This window comes from Esox lucius, chromosome 20 (genome assembly GCF_011004845.1).
Source record: "Esox lucius isolate fEsoLuc1 chromosome 20, fEsoLuc1.pri, whole genome shotgun sequence".
In the NCBI taxonomy this organism is placed as follows: Eukaryota; Metazoa; Chordata; class Actinopteri; order Esociformes; family Esocidae; genus Esox; species Esox lucius.
Window position 1 is genome coordinate 41045365 of NC_047588.1, and position 19380 is coordinate 41064744.

The following is a 19380-nucleotide window of genomic DNA, read 5'->3' on the forward strand; positions in this document are numbered from 1 at the left end:
ATAAAACACTGTCACCCTTCAGTTAGATACACGTCTAACAGATGAATACAGTGAGTCTCTCCAGTGTAACTGGGGACAGCTGGTGACAGACATCACATGAACTGAGAAGGACAAGGGCAGCATGTTCCTTTAATAGAACAACTGAAAATGTGATCATTCTTTGTATAGATTACTGCACTAACTCCATACATATTAACTTGTTGTGTGTTTTCACAGCTCTGCCCAAAGCTACTCTGACAGTAGATCCAAACCCTGTGTTCACTGGAGAGGAAGTTAGTCTGACCTGTTCAGTTGGATCTGACAGTGTCTGGAGATATAAATGGTACAAAGACAACACTATGATTACAGTGTACCAGTCTGAATACATTACATCAGGGAACAACCTCCTCATCAGTAGTGTTAAAGTGTCTGACCAGGGTTCCTACCGATGCCAAGGAAACCAACATGACAGACCCAAAATTACATCCTCCAGTAATCAGGTCACTATAACTGTACAAGGTGAGTTAGACACTTTGTTGTGTGTTTTGTGTTGTTGTCATTGAGTCAATCATGGTCTGGTTAAATCAGTGGTGGTTGTAGTGATTTGGGGGTCCTAGACAGACCCTGGTTGAGGCCCCAACATCATCTATGTTTTACCTTATTGTCCTCATCAAAGACACACCAGTGACATTTACACACCTTCTTTCTGTATTGTTGAATGGAACTGGCACTTCCAAAGACACTTGCATTGCTGCTCCTTTAAGTAGAGTAAATTAATCAACATAATGTGAATGACTGAATATGAATACATATTACCTCATAGCTCAAAACTTTTGAATGTTCCACAGAGGAAGTAATGTAAGAAATGTTCAGGAGAATGTGTAGAGTAAGACCAACCCGTCTAATCATGGGGAATGGTGTGTACCATCTAGCAACACAATATTTACCACACCCTCTTTAGCCCCCAATGCAAAACACTGAAATAGACTGTACATGTACATATCCCTATTCAGAACAAACTATTATATACTCTAATAGACTGTACATGTACATATCCCTATACAGAACAAACTATTATATACTCTAATAGACAGTACATGTACATATCCCTATACAGAACAAACTATTATATACTATAATAGACTGTACATGTATATATCCCTATACAGAACAAACTATTATACACTATAATAGACTGTACATGTACATATCCCTATACAGAACAAACTATTATATACGCCACAGTGAATGTACTGTAGGAAATGTTCAGGAGACTCTATAAAGTGATTATATGCTAATAAATCAAGGGGCACTATGTATTTGCAATTGTTTATGGTGGCGTACTACAATACAGTACTCTGCGGTTAGAAGCTGGAAAGCACTTGCCTGAGGTGGAGGTGAGGCCTGTAAGGGAGGTACTTGATGAAGGGGGACTTGATCTCTCAGCGGTAATTGGGACAGAGATTCCATATGAGGGATGGATGGGAGTGGAATTCAGCCTGTAAAAAGAGGCTGTAGCTGGAGTTATAAACCACTCTTAGTACCTGTACTTGTAACCAGTAGTGAAATAGAAAGACCCATCATACACTTTAATGTTAGGGAGGAACTTACCCAAAGAAATGCGGCTGAAGACATCACCTGGTGAAGAAACTGTGTTCAGCGCTTGAGATGGGACAGTCCAAAGCTAGGACATTTTTGTCCATCCTCAAGGAAAATGAGCCTGATAAGGGTCTACATACAGCCAGATCAGGAAGACAGCTTGTCATGATCCCAAAACACAAAGAGGTGTGTGTGATGTGCTGGGGGATGAAGAGTAGAGTGCTGTGGGGCTCATATGCAGAACCGGAACCCAACCAGGATTTGTCATGGCTAACAGGGCTAACAGCCAGGGAGCAGCTGATTGAGCTCACACAGACAGACAAAGACACAATAATGCTGACAGTTGAAAATATGACACACAATTACATAACGTTACCTGGTTGTACTGCACTGGGCTGGTTGTACAGTGTTGAAGCAGTCAGTCCTTTAGAGATGAGGGCGCTGAATGGAGTGTTTCCTGGGGTGGCTTACAGTTGTGAGGGAGCACCACCCAGACAGCTTGACCAGCGTCAGCAGCAGAGCAATGGGACCCCCCAGTGGATCGAAGTCATCTGCCGGAACACCAGAGACAGCAGGTAAAGCAAATGTTATGGGAAGAGTGTGACGTCTTCACTAAGGATGACTGGGCACAGTGTGCACACCTGATCTGAAAATGGAGTTCATACTAAAACAGTCCTGTTGAGAAAACCGACAACTCAATTCCTTGACACCTCTACCAGGAAGTGAAAAACCCCATCCAGGATCTTCTAACAGAGGTTGAATCCAGGAGTCACAATCATTCTACTCTTCACCAGTCGTCTCTTTCAGAAAAAAGGTCACTTGTAACTGTAACCGATTACATTTAAAAAGTAACCTACTCATTACCCCGGGGGCTTTATATGAATGGGTCAGGATCCCATTTATTACACTGTGGGTCTTATATGAATGGGTCAGGATCCCATTTATTACACTGTGGGTCTTATATGAATGGGTCAGGATCCATGTAGGGGAAAGCGCCAGCTACTGTTGAGAATACTGATGGGTTTTCTTAGTTTTTACTGGCCCTATATCGCTGACTTTTCAAATATAGCCAAACCCCTTTAAGCACTCCCAGTCAAACCTCCCAAAGCAGAAAAAAACTGTCCAAGGAGGTGGAAAGATGGCTTCGTCTGCCATCTTAACTTCTGCCATCCCATTCAGTTCAATGGACTGAGACTCATAGATTAATCCTTGAGAACATCATTGACCAGCTATCAAACCCACCTATAATGGCATTTCCTGACCTGGAGAAGCCCTTCGTGTTACACATTGATGCTTCAGAAGAAGGTCTATGTGTGGTTTTATACCAGCGTCAAGAGGACACACTACGAGTCATAGTGAATGGATCCAGAACATTAACAGCATCTGAAAGAAATTAGAAGTTACACTCAGGGAAACTGGAATTCTTGGCGCCAAAATGGGCTGTTACAGAGCGTTTCCGCAATTATTTGTTTCACACACCCCATTTAACTGTGTACAGTGACAACAACCCCCTGACATATGTCACCAAGACAGCAAGGCTTAACGCCACTGGACACAGATGGGTGGCTGAATTAACAGATTATCGATTTACCCTCAATTAACCTTACATAGTCGACATCCGCGGATCCACGGACAGTGCATTTGCATAAATATTTAGAAAAATAGAATCGCCATAATCGTCCGATTCCAATGGTATATTATTTGTGGCCACTTTCGTGAAGCGTTTCGTGTATAATTTGGGTTGTCTGTGTATAATTTGGGTTGTCTGTTTATTGTTTGGGTTGCTATGGGAACTTTTCACCAGGCAACGACATTGACCATGCATCTTAGAAAGGCTGTTTTGAACCATAATACATTGTTTGTATTATAAATCTGATATAAAAATAAATATTTAGTCCACATAGTATGGGGGTGTTCTTGAGTTTTTGGGAAGAAGTTGGTAATTTTTCTGAGTTTATAAATTATATAAGTCCAAACGTAACTAGCGATCTAGTGCTGTCATCTGGTGGCCGTTCTGCGTCATTACATGCAAAAAGAAGCACTATACACTCAATCTTATTTATTTAATAGTGTTTTATTTCTAGGTAGAAGAACAAATTTTTTGGGGGTGCCTATATTTTTTTACCTTCTATTATTTCATTATTTTCAACCCAATACAGTGTAATTTGATAGTAAAGGCATGAAAGTATGAGGAAATACCATTGACACAAATCTTTATAATGCTTTAAAAAAAAAAAATCTTTATGCTGAATGGCAGAAATGTTTTCCGAAAAATATTCTTTTTGCCTTTCCAATAGATGAGTTTTTAAAATGGTGAGCCAAAAGTCTGTTTTTATGTGTTTTTATTGAAGCCAAGGGGGGTTGTGATTAACAGGATACATCATAATAGGTTGTATCTGTTACAGAAATGAATCTAGGACCCAAAATGTCCCAGTAGTGAAACCCGGCCGAAATCCACACAGACTACTTAGGTTAACCAGTAATGTATTTTATTGCTGTTGTATAGAAAACACCTCTGAGTCCTCATCTCTTTACATGCCCACTTGAAAAATGGGTGCCATTTGAAGGATAATTATTAATTTATATATTTGGTTAGTGTTTCTGCTTACCCATTTAACTATGTTACGAAGGCAAAAAGATAAATTCATGTTTTATATATCATTAAAAAAATTTGATCATCTCATCTTCATCCGCTTATCCGGTATCGGGTCGCGGGGGCAGCAGCTCCAGCAGGGGACCCCAAACTTCCCTTTCCCGAGCCACATTAGCCAGCTCTGACTGGGGGATCCCGAGGCGTTCCCAGGCCAGTGTCGAAATATAATCTCTCCACCTAGTCCTGGGCCTACCCCGAGGTCTCCTCCCAGCTGGACGTGCCTGGAACACCTCCCTAGGGAGACGTCCTGGGGGCATCCTTACCAGATGCCCGAACCACCTCAACTGGCTCCTTTCGATGCAAAGGAGCAGCGGCTCTACTCTGAGTTCCTCACAGATGGCTGAGTTTCTCACCCTATCCCTAAGGGAGAAGCCAGCCACCATTCTGAGAAAACCCATTTCAGCCGCTTGTACTTGCGATGTTGTTCTTTCGGTCATGACCTCACCTATTGTACTTGCGATCTTGTTCCCAGCCTTCATGAACATAGGTGAGGGTAGGAACGAAAATTGACCGGTATATCGAGAGCTTTGCCTTCCGGCTCAGCTCTCTTTTCGTCACAACGGTGCAGTAAAACGAATGCAATACCGCCCCCGCTGCTCCGATTCTCCTGCCAATCACCCCATACTCCCGCAGCACCTCCCACAGTATCTCCCGGGGGACCCAGTCATACGCCTTCTCCAAATCCACAAAACACATGTAGACAAGATGGGCATATTCCCAGGCCCCCTCCAGGATCCTTGCAAGAGTAAAGAGCTGGTCAGTTGTTCCGCGACCAGGACGGAATCCGCATTGTTCCTCTTCAATCTGAGGTTCGACTATCTGCCGAACCCTCCTTTCCAGTACCTTTGAGTAGACTTTCCCAGGGAGGCTGAGATTAAATTAAATTAGATTAAATTGGTGCACTAACTCCATACATATTAATGTGTGATTTAACAGCTCTGCCCAAAGCTACTCTGACAGTAGATCCAAACCCTGTGTTCACTGGAGAGAAAGTTACTCTGACCTTTTCTGTTGGATCTTACACTGACTGGAAAATATATCAGTGGTACAAATACAACACAGTCCATCAAAAAATACTTTCTCAGTATAGTGAAGTCACCCTGACTATTAATAGTGTTAAAGAGTCTGACCAGGGTCTCTACTGGTGTCAGGGAATCTGTAACTCAAGACCCACATCTTAATCCATCAGTAATTAGGTCACAGTCACAATTCAGTTAGATGCACCTCTAACAGGTGAATACAGTGAGTCTCTCCAGTGTAACTGGGGACAGTTGGTGACAGACATAACATGAACTGTGAAGGACAAGGGCAGCATGTTCATTCTTTGTATAGATTACTGCACTAACTCCATATACATTAATGTGTTGTGTGTTTTCACAGCTCTGCCCTCAGCTACTCTGACAGTAGATCCAAACCCTGTGTTCACTGGAGAGAAAGTTACTCTGACCTGTTCAGTTGAGTCTGACAGTGACTGGGAAAGATATCAGTGGTACAAAGACAACACAGTACATCAAAGTATTCTTTCTCAGTATAGTGGAACCACCCTGACTATTAAGAGTGTTAAAGAGTCTGACAAAGGTCTCTACTGGTGTCTGGGAATCAGTAACTCAAGACCCACATCTTCATCCATCAGTAACTATGTCACTTTAAGTGTTTATGGTGAGTTTGAAACGTTGTTGTTTGTTTGATGTTAGATTAATTGAGTCAATCATGGTCTGTGTTTCAATGGCGTATTTCAATTGTCCTGTTGATGTAAATTCTTATCTAATACCTGAACTAATTCATTTGGTAGTTGGTATAAATGTTTAGTTTTACGCTGAATGAAACTATAAACACAACATATATATATTATTTTGATATATACATGTTTGGTGTGTCTTCTTGCAGACCAGACTGTACAGACCCTGGAGAGACAATTACTCTGACTTGTTCATGTGTTTTCACAGCTCTGCCCAAAGCTACTCTGAAATTCCATCCAACCTCTCCGTTCACTGGAGAGAAAGTTACTCTGACCTGTTCAGTTGGATCTTACAGAAACTGGAGTTATAAATGGTATAAAGACAGGAGTAATAATGCAGTAACTCAGTCTGACAGACATTCTATAACAGGAGACACCCTCATCATCAGCAGAGTTGAAGAGTCTGACCAGGGTCTCTACTGGTGTCAGGGAGAGAGAACACACAGACCCACATCTACATCCATCAGTGAGTCTGTCTATATGTCTGTGAATGGTGAGTTACATTTAATTTTCTCTTTTTTAAGTAATTATACCAAACATTGTGATCATAACTGGGGACAGTTGGTGACAGACATCACATGAACTGAGAAGGACAAGGGCAGCATGTTCTTTTCATTTAATATAATACCTGAAAATGTGATCATACTTTGTATAGATTACTGCACTAACTCCATATGTATTAATGGATTGTGTTTTTTCACAGCTCGGTCCAAAGCTAGGCTTGTTGCTAAAAAGATCCTTAATGAATATGATGTAATTTACCACACTCCCATCCACTTTGTTACCAGGGACCTTGCCTACACTGATTGAATTTTGACCTTTAGGCACAGTTTACCTGATGCCAGAATCCCTGGATTACAGTATTTTCTGATTGCTTAGGCACAATTGCTACCACTTTTTCTGACAGGATAGAAATAAAGAGGTAATAACTAGGTTATTTCCAGGAACCACATAGAAGAGGAAAACAGTTGGGTAACAACATGGTAACTACACATCAATAGTAAGCATGTTTCTGCTGAAAATAGTCGGTAACTGCTAGGAAGGTTGTAGGGAAAACATTTTGTAACTAAGATGGCAACACTAGATAAGGGCATGCTAGTCACCCATTTATCGTTTGTTTATGCTAAAATACACCTTGAGCGTGCCAGGCGACCCCTGCTAATCAAACAGACATTGCAGGAACAACAGGACACTGCCCACGTCACAACACAGGGGGTCAACCCCCGCGTCCTCACACCAGTGGGTAAAGATCTTCCATTGGCCAGGGTAGCTAATGGTTGCGATGACCTCCTCAGTCAGTCCCCGCCCCTTCAACCTGGTCCTCTCAGGAGCCTAACACAGGGAACGCCCCCATCGAGCCGTTGGCCTGCATCAACGACCCGTGACAATAAGAGATCGGCCACAATGTTCCCACCATCATCTGAGCCGCCTCTAGAACCACAGGGCACCTGGGTGAAAAGGGGCGATCAGGATGAGGGATAATGCACACTTTCGTAACCCCATTTCTATGAGTGGATCGCCCATAGGGGCTTCGCTCCTATTGGTTTACCCTCTCTGCCAATAGGCAGTCACTGAAAATTTAAATATGCAAATAGCACCTCTCTAGGCCATCTGCCCCATGGCTATAAAAGAGGTGCTCACACCCCAATCTGCCTCCCGACATACCTTTCTTCACAAGAAAAGCAGTCAGTGACAGGTCAGGGCATGAACCCTATGGGTGACGCTGGGGCGCGGTCCGCACCGCGGCCGTGCGCTGCACATACTGTGACAAAGTGCGGACCGGACACAAACGATGCAACCTCTCCTCCCTCGCACCCGCATGGGGAGGGGGAGAAAACGCCCACAACACCATCTTCACCTTGGGCAGCAGGGCCGGGTTAGGGAGCAACACCATTAGTGGTGAGACAGCCAGGCTGCATCGTCAGAGCACACAGGTCACTGACCCTCTTATCAGAGGTCAGAGCCAACAAAAGCCCTGTTTTAAGGGACAGCATCCGCAACGGTATCTGATCAAGAGGTTCGAACGGCTTGTCGTACAGCGCCTCCAGAACCAAAGCCAACAATTTAACCAAGGGGTGGCTAAACACTCCACTGAAGCCCTCATGACACGCTGAGATCGCACAGGCGTACACCTTGAGTGTGCCGGGGGACCTTTGCTGCTCAAAAAGACTATGCAGGAACGACAGGACACTGCCCACGTCGCAACAGAGGGGGTCAACCCCCGCGTCCTCACACCAGCGGGCAAAGATACCCCAACGGCTAGAATAGCTAGCCGACGTCGAGGGTGCCCTCGTGCCCTGAATGGTCACGACCACCTCCGCAGTCCGTCCCTGACGCCGTTGCCTGGCCCTATCAGGAGCCAAGCCCGCAGCGGCTGACCCAGTACGCCCCGATCGAGCCGTTCGCCTGCGACAACGCCCCGTGGCGGTAAGGGATCGGCCACGGCGTCCCCACCTCCATCTGGGCCGCCTCCACAAACCACAGGGCACCCGGGCGAAAGGGGGCGATCAGTATGAGGGACAACCCCTCCCGACTGTACCCAAAAATGACAGGGAGAATGCACTGTAGAGGGGGAAACGCATACAACAGTACTCGCCTGTCTTGCGCTCAAAGAGAATACCACAGGGGGCAGTGCGCGTCCTCCCGGGACACGAACAGATCCACATGCTCCCGCCCGAAGCGTTTCCAGTTCTCGGCCACAATGTCGGGATGAAGAAGATGAAGATGCCACTCGTCGTCCCGGGGACCTCCCCAAGACAGCAAGTCCGCGCCCACATTGAGCTCTCCGGGAATGTAATGGGCCCTAAGAGACCGGAGACGCTCCTCTCTGTCCCTCTTTTGGCGCCTCGGTGACCGCTGCCCCGAACAGGGCGTCCTCCTGAAGTGGAGCGTTCAGAAACGGAACCTTCTCCGGCTCCTTCAGACGGGTCAAGGCCAACCATAGGTGCCGGACCTGCACCACCGACGTTGCCATCATCCTACCAGCCGATAGGGAATTCAGACCGGGTGCTCTGGCCCAGAACCAGGGAGGACGCCAGAGAGGTTTCCAGAGGCGGAATGCCCTTACTCAGCACCTCCAATCTCCCCTCCACAGCAGTGAAGGCGAGGTGTGATTACACGGTCCCCCTGAAAGGCGCACTCCACGCCTCCTCTGTGTACTTACGCAGAGAGGGGACCTCTGGCGCCGCCGTTGGCGCCGTGCGGCGGGCCTGCGTCCATCGGGCGGCCTCAAAAAGGTCATCCCCCTCCTCTGGTGCAGGTACCGGCATGGGCATGCTCACGAGCGTGCTGCAGCCCCAAACACGCACAACACAGAGTGTGCGTGTCCACGGCCGGGTCCAGCTCGTCGCAACGGCAGGCTGATAATGAAGCCTGCGGCCGGGGTGCCGTCATCGAAGAAGCCGCTCCAGCGGCGGAAGAAGGTGAAGTCATCCTTGACTGTTGTTCAAAATCACCAAATTGCATTAAATAAACTTTCACATGAAGAAAGAAGGGAGGCAGATTGGGGTGTGAGCACCTCTTTTATAGCCATGGGGCAGATGGCCTAGAGAAGTGCAATTTGCATATTTACATTTTCAGTGACTGCCTATTGGCAGAGAGGGTAAACCAATATGAGTGAAGCCCCTATGGGCAAAGCTACACGATATAGAACCGAGACATGACAGAATGCACTGCAGAGGGGGAAACGCGTACAGCAATACTCTCGGCCACGGCCGGCGAGCCAATGCGTCCACGCCCAACGGTGGCCTGTCCTGCGCACCAAGAGAACCACAGAGGGCAGTGTGCTTCCTCCCGGGATGCGAACAGATCCACCTGGGCCTTCATGAAACGTCTCCAACAATTCTGCGCCCACATTGAGCTTTCAAGGAATGTGGAGAGCCCTCAGACAGTAGGTGCACATGAGCCCATTCCCAGATCTGCACTGCCAACAGGAGGAGGGGCAGAGACCTGACCCCGCCCTGTCTGTTGACATACACAACCACACCAACACATCCTGACCCCGCCCTGTCTGTTGACATACACAACCACACCAACACATCCTGACCCCGCCCTGTCTGTTGACATACACAACCACACCAACACAGCCTGACCCCGCCCTGTCTGTTGACATACACAACCACACCAACACTTCCTGACCCCGCCCTGTCTGTTGACATACACAACCACACCAACACATCCTGACCCCGCCCTGTCTGTTGACATACACAACCACACCAATACATCCTGACCCCGCCCTGTCTGTTGACATACACAACCACACCAACACATCCTGACCCCGCCCTGTCTGTTGACATACACAACCACACCAACACATCCTGACCCCGCCCTGTCTGTTGACATACACAACCACACCAACACATCCTGACCCCGCCCTGTCTGTTGACATACACAACCACACCAACACATCCTGACCCCGCCCTGTCTGTTGACATACACAACCACACCAACACATCTTGACCCCGCCCTGTCTGTTGACATACACAACCACACCAACACATCCTGACCCTGCCCTGTCTGTTGACATACACCACCACACCAACACATCCTGACCCCGCCCTGTCTGTTGACATACACAACCACACCAACACATCCTGACCCTGCCCTGTCTGTTGACATACACAACCACACCAACACATCCTGACCCCGCCCTGTCTGTTGACATACACAACCACACCAACACATCCTGACCCCGCCCTGTCTGTTGACATACACAACACCACCAACACATCCTGACCCCGCCCTGTCTGTTGACATACACAACCACACCAACACATCCTGACCCCGTCCTGTCTGTTGACATACACAACCACACCAACACATCCTGACCCCGCCCTGTCTGTTGACATACACAACCACACCAACACATCCTGACCCCGCCCTGTCTGTTGACATACACAACCACACCAACACATCTTGACCCCGCCCTGTCTGTTGACATACACAACCACACCAACACATCTTGACCCCGCCCTGTCTGTTGACATACACAACCACAATAACACATCCTGACCCCGCCCTGTCTGTTGACATACACAACCACACCAACACATCCTGACCCCGCCCTGTCTGTTGACATACACAACCACACCAACACATCCTGACCCCGCCCTGTCTGTTGACATACACAACCACACCAACACATCCTGACCCCGTCCTGTCTGTTGACATACACAACCACACCAACACATCCTGACCCCGCCCTGTCTGTTGACATACACAACCACACCAACACATCCTGACCCCGCCCTGTCTGTTGACATACACAACCACACCAACACATCTTGACCCCGCCCTGTCTGTTGACATACACAACCACACCAACACATCCTGACCCTGCCCTGTCTGTTGACATACACAACCACACCAACACATCCTGACCCCGCCCTGTCTGTTGACATACACAACCACACCAACACATCCTGACCCCGCCCTGTCTGTTGACATACACAACCACACCAACACATCCTGACCCCGCCCTGTCTGTTGACATACACAACCACACCAACACATCCTGACCCCGCCCTGTCTGTTGACATACACAACACCACCAACACATCCTGACCCCGCCCTGTCTGTTGACATACACAACCACACCAACACATCCTGACCCCGTCCTGTCTGTTGACATACACAACCACACCAACACATCCTGACCCCGCCCTGTCTGTTGACATACACAACCACACCAACACATCCTGACCCTGCCCTGTCTGTTGACATACACAACCACACCAACACATCTTGACCCCGCCCTGTCTGTTGACATACACAACCACACCAACACATCTTGACCCCGCCCTGTCTGTTGACATACACAACCACACCAACACATCTTGACCCCGCCCTGTCTGTTGACATACACAACCACACCAACACATCTTGACCCCGCCCTGTCTGTTGACATACACAACCACACCAACACATCTTGACCCCGCCCTGTCTGTTGACATACACAACCACACCAACACATCCTGACCCCGCCCTGTCTGTTGACATACACAACCACACCAACACATCCTGACCCCGCCCTGTCTGTTGACATACACAACCACACCAACACATCCTGACCCCGCCCTGTCTGTTGACATACACAACACCACCAACACATCCTGACCCCGCCCTGTCTGTTGACATACACAACACCACCAACACATCCTGACCCCGCCCTGTCTGTTGACATACACAACCACACCAACACATCCTGACCCCGCCCTGTCTGTTGACATACACAACCACACCAACACATCCTGACCCTGTCCTGTCTGTTGACATACACAACCACACCAACACATCTTGACCCCGCCCTGTCTGTTGACATACACAACCACACCAACACATCTTGACCCCGCCCTGTCTGTTGACATACACAACCACACCAACACATCCTGACCCCGCCCTGTCTGTTGACATACACAACCACACCAACACATCCTGACCCCGCCCTGTCTGTTGACATACACAACACCACCAACACATCCTGACCCCGCCCTGTCTGTTGACATATCCAGACCCCGTAGGGTTGACGTGAAATGCAGCAGCACGCGCCTGATCGTGTCCAATTCCACCCAGTTGATGTGACGCTCCGATGGAGACCACACCCCCTTCAATAAGTACGCCCTGAAATGCAAAACGAGGCAGAACCGGACATGGAAGTAAGCGTCCATCAGATCGATTCTGGTGCAAAATTCCCCGGGGTGCACACACTCCAAGAGACGTTACGTTGTGAGCACGCAAAATGACCTCTTTGACATGCATTTTTTCAAAATGTGCAGGTCCATAATAGGACTCATTTCCTCGTCCTCTTGGGCTCCAGGAAGTAAGGGGAATACAGCCCCTTCTCCCTCTGCCCCAACGGGACTAGGGACACCGCTTCCTTTTCCAGAAGTTCCACAATCTCCCTTTGGAGGTTAGCGACCTTGCCAGAAAGATGCCTTTACTGCGCCAATAGCAAAAAGAAGCCAGGTTACAAAATGTCCAACAATACCTTGACACACCTCACACCTGTAATTTGGAGTGACGTGACCAAAATAGAGCTTTATGTTCATAACCATAAGTGCTATGTTTGGAGAGGGGTCAACAAGTCCTATAGTGAACAGAATACCATCACCACTGTGAAGCATGATGTTTTGGGGGTGTTTGAGCTCTAAAAGCACAGGGAATCATGTGAAAATGTATGGCAAGATGAATGCAGCATGTTATTAGAAATTACTGGCAGACAATTTGCATTCCTCTGCATGAAAGCTATGCATGGAACACACTTGGTCTATCCAGCATGACAATGACCCTAAGCACAAGGCCAGGTTGACCCTCCAGTGGTTAGGTGAAGGTTCTGGAGTGGCCATCACAGTCTCCTGACCTCAATATCATTTGGCCACTCTGGAGAGATCTCAAACGTGCGATTCATGCAAGATGACCAAAAACTTTGCATGACCTGGAGGCATTTGCCAAGACGAATGGGCAGCTATACTACCTGCAAGAAATAAGGGCCTCATAGACAACTTTTACAAAAGACTGCACGCTGTCATTGATGCTGAATGAACCAATACACATAGTTAAGAACAAAGTGTATACAGACTTTTGAACAGGGGGTAAGTTCATTTGTTTTGTTTTATTATTGTGCCATTCTGTTACGACCTACAGTTGAATGTCAATCCCATAACAAATGAAAGACGTGTTTTGGATGCTCACTCATGTTTTATTTACAAATGGTACATATATTACCAATTCTCCAAGGGTATGCACATTTTTGAGCACAACTGTATCCACCCTGTGCTGCTCCGCCCTTATCTTCCTCCCACGACAAGATCCCAACTAACTGTAACTGTAACCGATTACATTTAAAAAGTAACCTACTCATTACCCCGGGGGCTTAATATGAATGGGTCAGGACCCCATTTATTACACTGTGGGGCTTATTTGAATGGGTCAGGATCCCATTTATTACACTGTGGGGCTTATATGAATGGGTCAGGACCCCATTTATTACCCTGTGGGGCTTGTATGAATGGGTCAGGACCCCATTTATTACACTGTGGAGCTTATATGAATGGGTCAGGACCCCATTTGGCCTATCAAACACCCCAGTGCTATATGGATGGGTGCTCACGTGACCTTAGGGATGAAATCAATGTCCCGTATCTTGATGATGTGTTGGTGTTCAGTCATGACTTTGATAAACATCTACAAAATGGTAGATGAAAATCCAGATGAAGAGCAGGAAGATGAGGAACAGAACTCAGTGGACTCAAAAGAGGAACCTGAAGGGATATCAGAGTCTGATGATGAGCAGCAAACTGCTGGAACATGGAGGAAGAGGCCAGTAAGAGTGGGACAACCCAGACGTGTGTACACTTAAGATCATATAGGTGGACCATCATACCAGCCTGTGGGAGACCATCGTACCAGCCTGTGGGAGACCATCATACCAGCCTGTGGGAGACCATCATACCAGCCTGTGGGAGACCATCATACCAGCCTGTGGGAGACCATCATACCAGCCTGTGGGAGACCATCATACCAGCGTGTGGGAGACCATCATACCAGCCTGTGGGAAACCATCATACCAGCCTGTGGGAGACCATCATACCAGTCTGTGGGAGACCATCATACCAGTCTGTGGGAGACCATCTTACCAGCATGTGGGAGACCATCATACCAGCCTGTGGGAGATCATCATACCAGCCTGTGGGAGACCATCATACCAGCATGTGGGAGACCATCATACCAACCTGTGGGAGACCATCTTACCAGCCTCTGGGAGTCTCCAGCATGGAAGCTCAAAAGAGAAGGCTGCCCCAGGACCCTGATTGGCTGTTCATCAGATCCTCAGTCCTGTATCGCTTTCATCTTACTACTTAATAGTCAAACAGATGTAAAGTGCTTAAGAGGTTAATGTTTAATTGAGCAAAAGCATGGACATCGGTTACTTGCTGAGTATTGAAAGCTGAGGAGTAATATTTAGTATATGACTCTAGTAATACTAACCCCAGTATAAGACTGAGAGTGTAATCAACAGAATGGCATTGAGGTTGTTAAGTAACCTTGATATGAGTTGTATACGTTCATTTCCTTGTTGGTACTGAAGGATATGGAGGGACCCACCAATCTATCCATGGACTATCCACCTCGAAGATGCAAAAGGATGATAAACTCTTAGTTTGTATTCATGCCATGGGACTGAACAGATACAAGAAGATGTAATAAATGGAGATTAAGTAATCTGTGTTAAAAAAAACTGTGTTGATACACCCACCTGTTGAACTAATGTTAATGTTATGGGAAAAGGAAAAGTTTGGTTAAAAATAAAATAGCGGGGGAGGGTGTTGCGAGCTAGAATATACATGGGTATTGTCAAATGAAAGCAACTGTTGTTTACTGTTCAGCCTATTCTCTTCCTGTGGTTGAGTAGTGCAATTCAGGGATTCAAATTGTGTGGTTCCACTTTAACATGGAGGCGCGGGAATGAAAAAGAGTTAGGGGAACAGTTTTTGGTAGAGAACGTGATGGTATGAAAATGAGACAGATTGCTCTGCAAATTAATATACGAAAAAAATACATAATGCAGGGAAGAATGAAGTTGCCAAACGCTAACGGAGTTGTCCTGTTTTAAATGTGCCACACTAAAGACAGAATTATTTCTTGTTCCAGAACAAGAGATTCTTCACCTACCTGCCCAGTAGTCTATAAATGTCGCCAATAAGTAAAAATTGTGAAAGCCTCATAATCCCTCTAAAACCTAGAGAAATAATGTAATTTTGCATATCAACACCACCCATAAATACATTAGATGGAGATAACACCACCTATACATACATTAGATGGAGATAACACCACCCATACGTACATTAGATGGAGATAACACCACCCATATATACAGGAGAGGGAACTAACACCACCCATACATACAGGAAACGGAGATTACACCACCTATATATACAAGAGATGGAGATAACACCACCCATACATACATTAGATGGAGATAACACCACCCATACATACAGGAGATGGAGATAACACCACCCATACATACAGGAGATGGAACTAACACCACCCATACATACAGGAGATGGAGATAACACCTCCTATAAATACATTAGATGGAGATAACACCACCCATACATACATTAGATGGAGATAACAACACCCATACATACAGGGTCAGGTCTGTCTCTCTCTCCTTACACTGACAGGGAGGCTCTCCTTTATAATACAGAAGTTGAGGTAAAATGTGACAAATATCAAAAGAGTTCAGTGTGGACCAGTTTTAACTGTTCTGTTGCTTCCTGCAGTTACTCAGTCTATCTGTAGCATTGAGTAAACATATTGTCACATTTCTGTTAGATACACCTCTAACAGATTAATACAGTGAGTCTATCCAGTATAACAGGGGACAGTTGGTGACAGACATCACATGAACTGAGAAGGACAAGGACAGCTTGTTCATTTAATATAATGTCTGATAATCTGATCATACTTTGTATAGATTACTGCACTAACTCCATATATATTAACTTGTTGTGTGTTTTCACAGCTCTGCCCAAAGCTACTCTGACAGTAGATCCAAACCCTGTGTTCACTGGAGAGAAAGTTACTCTGACCTGTTCAGTGGAGTCTGACAGTGACTGGGCAAGATATGTGTGGTACAAAGACAACACATTCTATCCAAATAGACTTTCTCAGTATAGTGGAGCCACCCTGACTATTAATAGTGTTAAAGAGTCTGACAGGGGTCTCTACTGGTGTCAGGGAAGACTTAATTCCAGAGGCACAACTTCAGACACCAGTGATCAGGTCACTATTACTGTGTATGGTGAGTTGGATACTTTAATGTTGTTGTCATAATGTCAGTCATGGTCTGTGTTTCAATGTTATTATCTCAGTTGTCACACTGAATGAAACTATAAACACAATCTGTGTAGTGTTAGTCCCATGTTTGGCTTAATGTAAATATACTAAACATTTTCCCACAAAACACTATTTTCTCTGAAATGTTTGGCACCTATTTGTTTATGTATCTCCTGGATGTTCCGTCTGTCTATTCTAGCCTGTTTACTGTTGTACCTCATTAACTCCTTCAGAAATCCAGGGTTATTTCAATACGTCCAGTCTAAAGACAGAGTTGGTTTCTTGTTTCACAACAAGGCATCCTTTACCTACTATTTCCAGTTGATTATATCCTTGTAATAATGACCATCCTGCCAATCCTTCACACAGACAACTTAGTCTATGGATTACCACACTGGGATCCACTTTGTTATCAGGGACCACTTCTACACATATTAACTTTTACACTCAGGTTACCTGATGCCAGCATACCTGATTCAAATGTATTTCCCTTTAATATAAATGTCTCCCTACCTGAATTCAGTCCAAATGCTCTATTTGGTCAGCCTGTATCATTGAGATAACACACTCACCCCCTTCAGTTAGATACACCTCTAACAGATGAATATAGTGAGACTCTTTAATGTAACTGAGGACAGTTGGTGACAGACATCACATGAACTGAGAAGGACAAGGGCAGTATGTTTCTTTCATTTAATTCAACAACTGACAATGTAATCATACTTTGTATAGATTACTGCACTAACTCCATATACATTAATGTGTTGTGTGTTTTCACAGCTCTGCCCAAAGCTACTCTGACAGTAGATCCAAACCCTGTGTTCACTGGAGAGAAAGTTACTCTGACCTGTTCAGTTGGATCTTACAGTGACTGGAAAAGATATGTGTGCTACAAAGACAATACATACTATCAAAATAGACTTTCTCAGTATAGTGGAACCACCCTGACTATTTATAATGTTAAAGAGTCTGACCAGGGTCTCTACTGGTGTAAAGGAATCCGTTACTCAAGACCCACATCTTCATCCATCAGTAATTTTGTCACTATAAGTGTGAATGGTGAGTTGGTTACTTTGTTGTTTGTTTGATGTTAGATTCATTGTGTGAATCATGGTCTGTGTTTCAATGGTATATTTCAATGGTCCGTTTGATGTAAATTCTTATCTAATACATGAACTAATTTATTTAGTAGTTGCTATAAATGTATAAACACATTCTATGAAGTGTTAGTCCCATGTTTGGCTTAATGTAAATATACTAAACATTTTCCCACAAAACACTATTTTCTCTGAAATGTTTGGCACCTATTTGTTTATATTTCTGTTAGTGACCATTTGACCACCAGACAGGTTTGATTTATCAAGAAGTAACATGTATCTCCTGGATGTTCCCTCTGTCTATTCTAGCCTGTTTACTGTTGTACCTCATTAACTCCTTCAGATTATATCCTTGTAATAATGACCATCCTGACAATCCTTCACACAGACAACATAGTCTATAGGCTTGTTGCTAAAATTCAAAAGTGTTTCCCTTTAATATAAATATCCCCCTACTGTAACTCAGTCCAACAACTGTAGTTGTTTTACCTCCATCACTGAGATAAAACACACTCACCCTTCAGTTAGATACACCTCTAACTGATAAATACAGTGAGTCTCTCCAGTGTAACTGGGGACAGCTGGTGACAGACATCACATGAACTGAGAAGGACAAGGACAGCATGTTCCTTTCATTTAACAAATAATATGTTGATGATACTGTGTCTAGATTACTAAATTAACTCCATGTACATTAATGTGTTGTGTGTTTATGCAGCTCTGCCCACAGCTACACTGACATTAGATCCAACCTCTCCATACACTGGAGAGACAGTTACTCTGACCTGTTCAGTGAACTCTGAGAGTAACTGGAGATATAACTGGTACAAAGACAGGATTTATATTCCAGTAACCCAGTCTGGCAGACTTTCTATAAGAGAAAACAGCCTCATCATCAGTAGTGTTATAGTGTCTGACCAGGGTTCCTACCAATGCCATGGATACCTAGATGACAGAACAGTATCTACATCCACCAGTGATCAGGTCACTATAACTGTGAAAGGTGAGTTAGACACTTTGTGTGTTTTGTGTTGTTGTCATTGAGTCAATCACGGTCTGGTTCAATCAGTGGTGGTTGTAGTGATTTGGGGGTCCTAGACAGACCCTGGTTGAGGCCCCAACATCATCTATGTTTTACCTTATTGTCCTCATCAAAGACACACCAGTGACATTTACACACCTTCTTTCTGTATTGTTGAATGGAACTGGCACTTCCAAAGTCTCCTTTAAGTAGAGTAAATTCATTATCTAAGGGGAACATACTGCCTTATAGGTTACGTCTACAGTAAAGCACAAAGCACTTATCCACTATGTTCAAGTGTTCAGGTTCTTAATCATGATCAATCAAGTGCATTCATATAGCTTCCTTTTCTCACTATGCTGCATGTTTCATTATCTGTCATCTAGGAGGGCCACATGTACCTGGATCAGACATTATAGTCTGTGTCACTACATTATTTCACCACTGT

General features: G+C 45.4%; 1 protein-coding gene across 1 annotated transcript in view; it reads left to right on the forward strand.

Moving 5' to 3' along the window:
• The first annotated feature begins 241 nt into the window (after window positions 1–241).
• Window positions 242–19380, forward strand: part of LOC105008299 (Down syndrome cell adhesion molecule-like) — a 30725-nt gene continuing 11586 nt past the window's right edge. Inside the window, exons 1-6 of the mRNA XM_034289078.1 lie at window positions 242–498; window positions 5612–5890; window positions 6178–6462; window positions 16501–16779; window positions 17595–17873; window positions 18630–18914. Coding sequence (XP_034144969.1) covers window positions 339–498; window positions 5612–5890; window positions 6178–6462; window positions 16501–16779; window positions 17595–17873; window positions 18630–18914 — 1567 coding nt within the window. The 5' untranslated portion in view covers window positions 242–338. The remainder of the gene's footprint in view (window positions 499–5611; window positions 5891–6177; window positions 6463–16500; window positions 16780–17594; window positions 17874–18629; window positions 18915–19380) is intronic.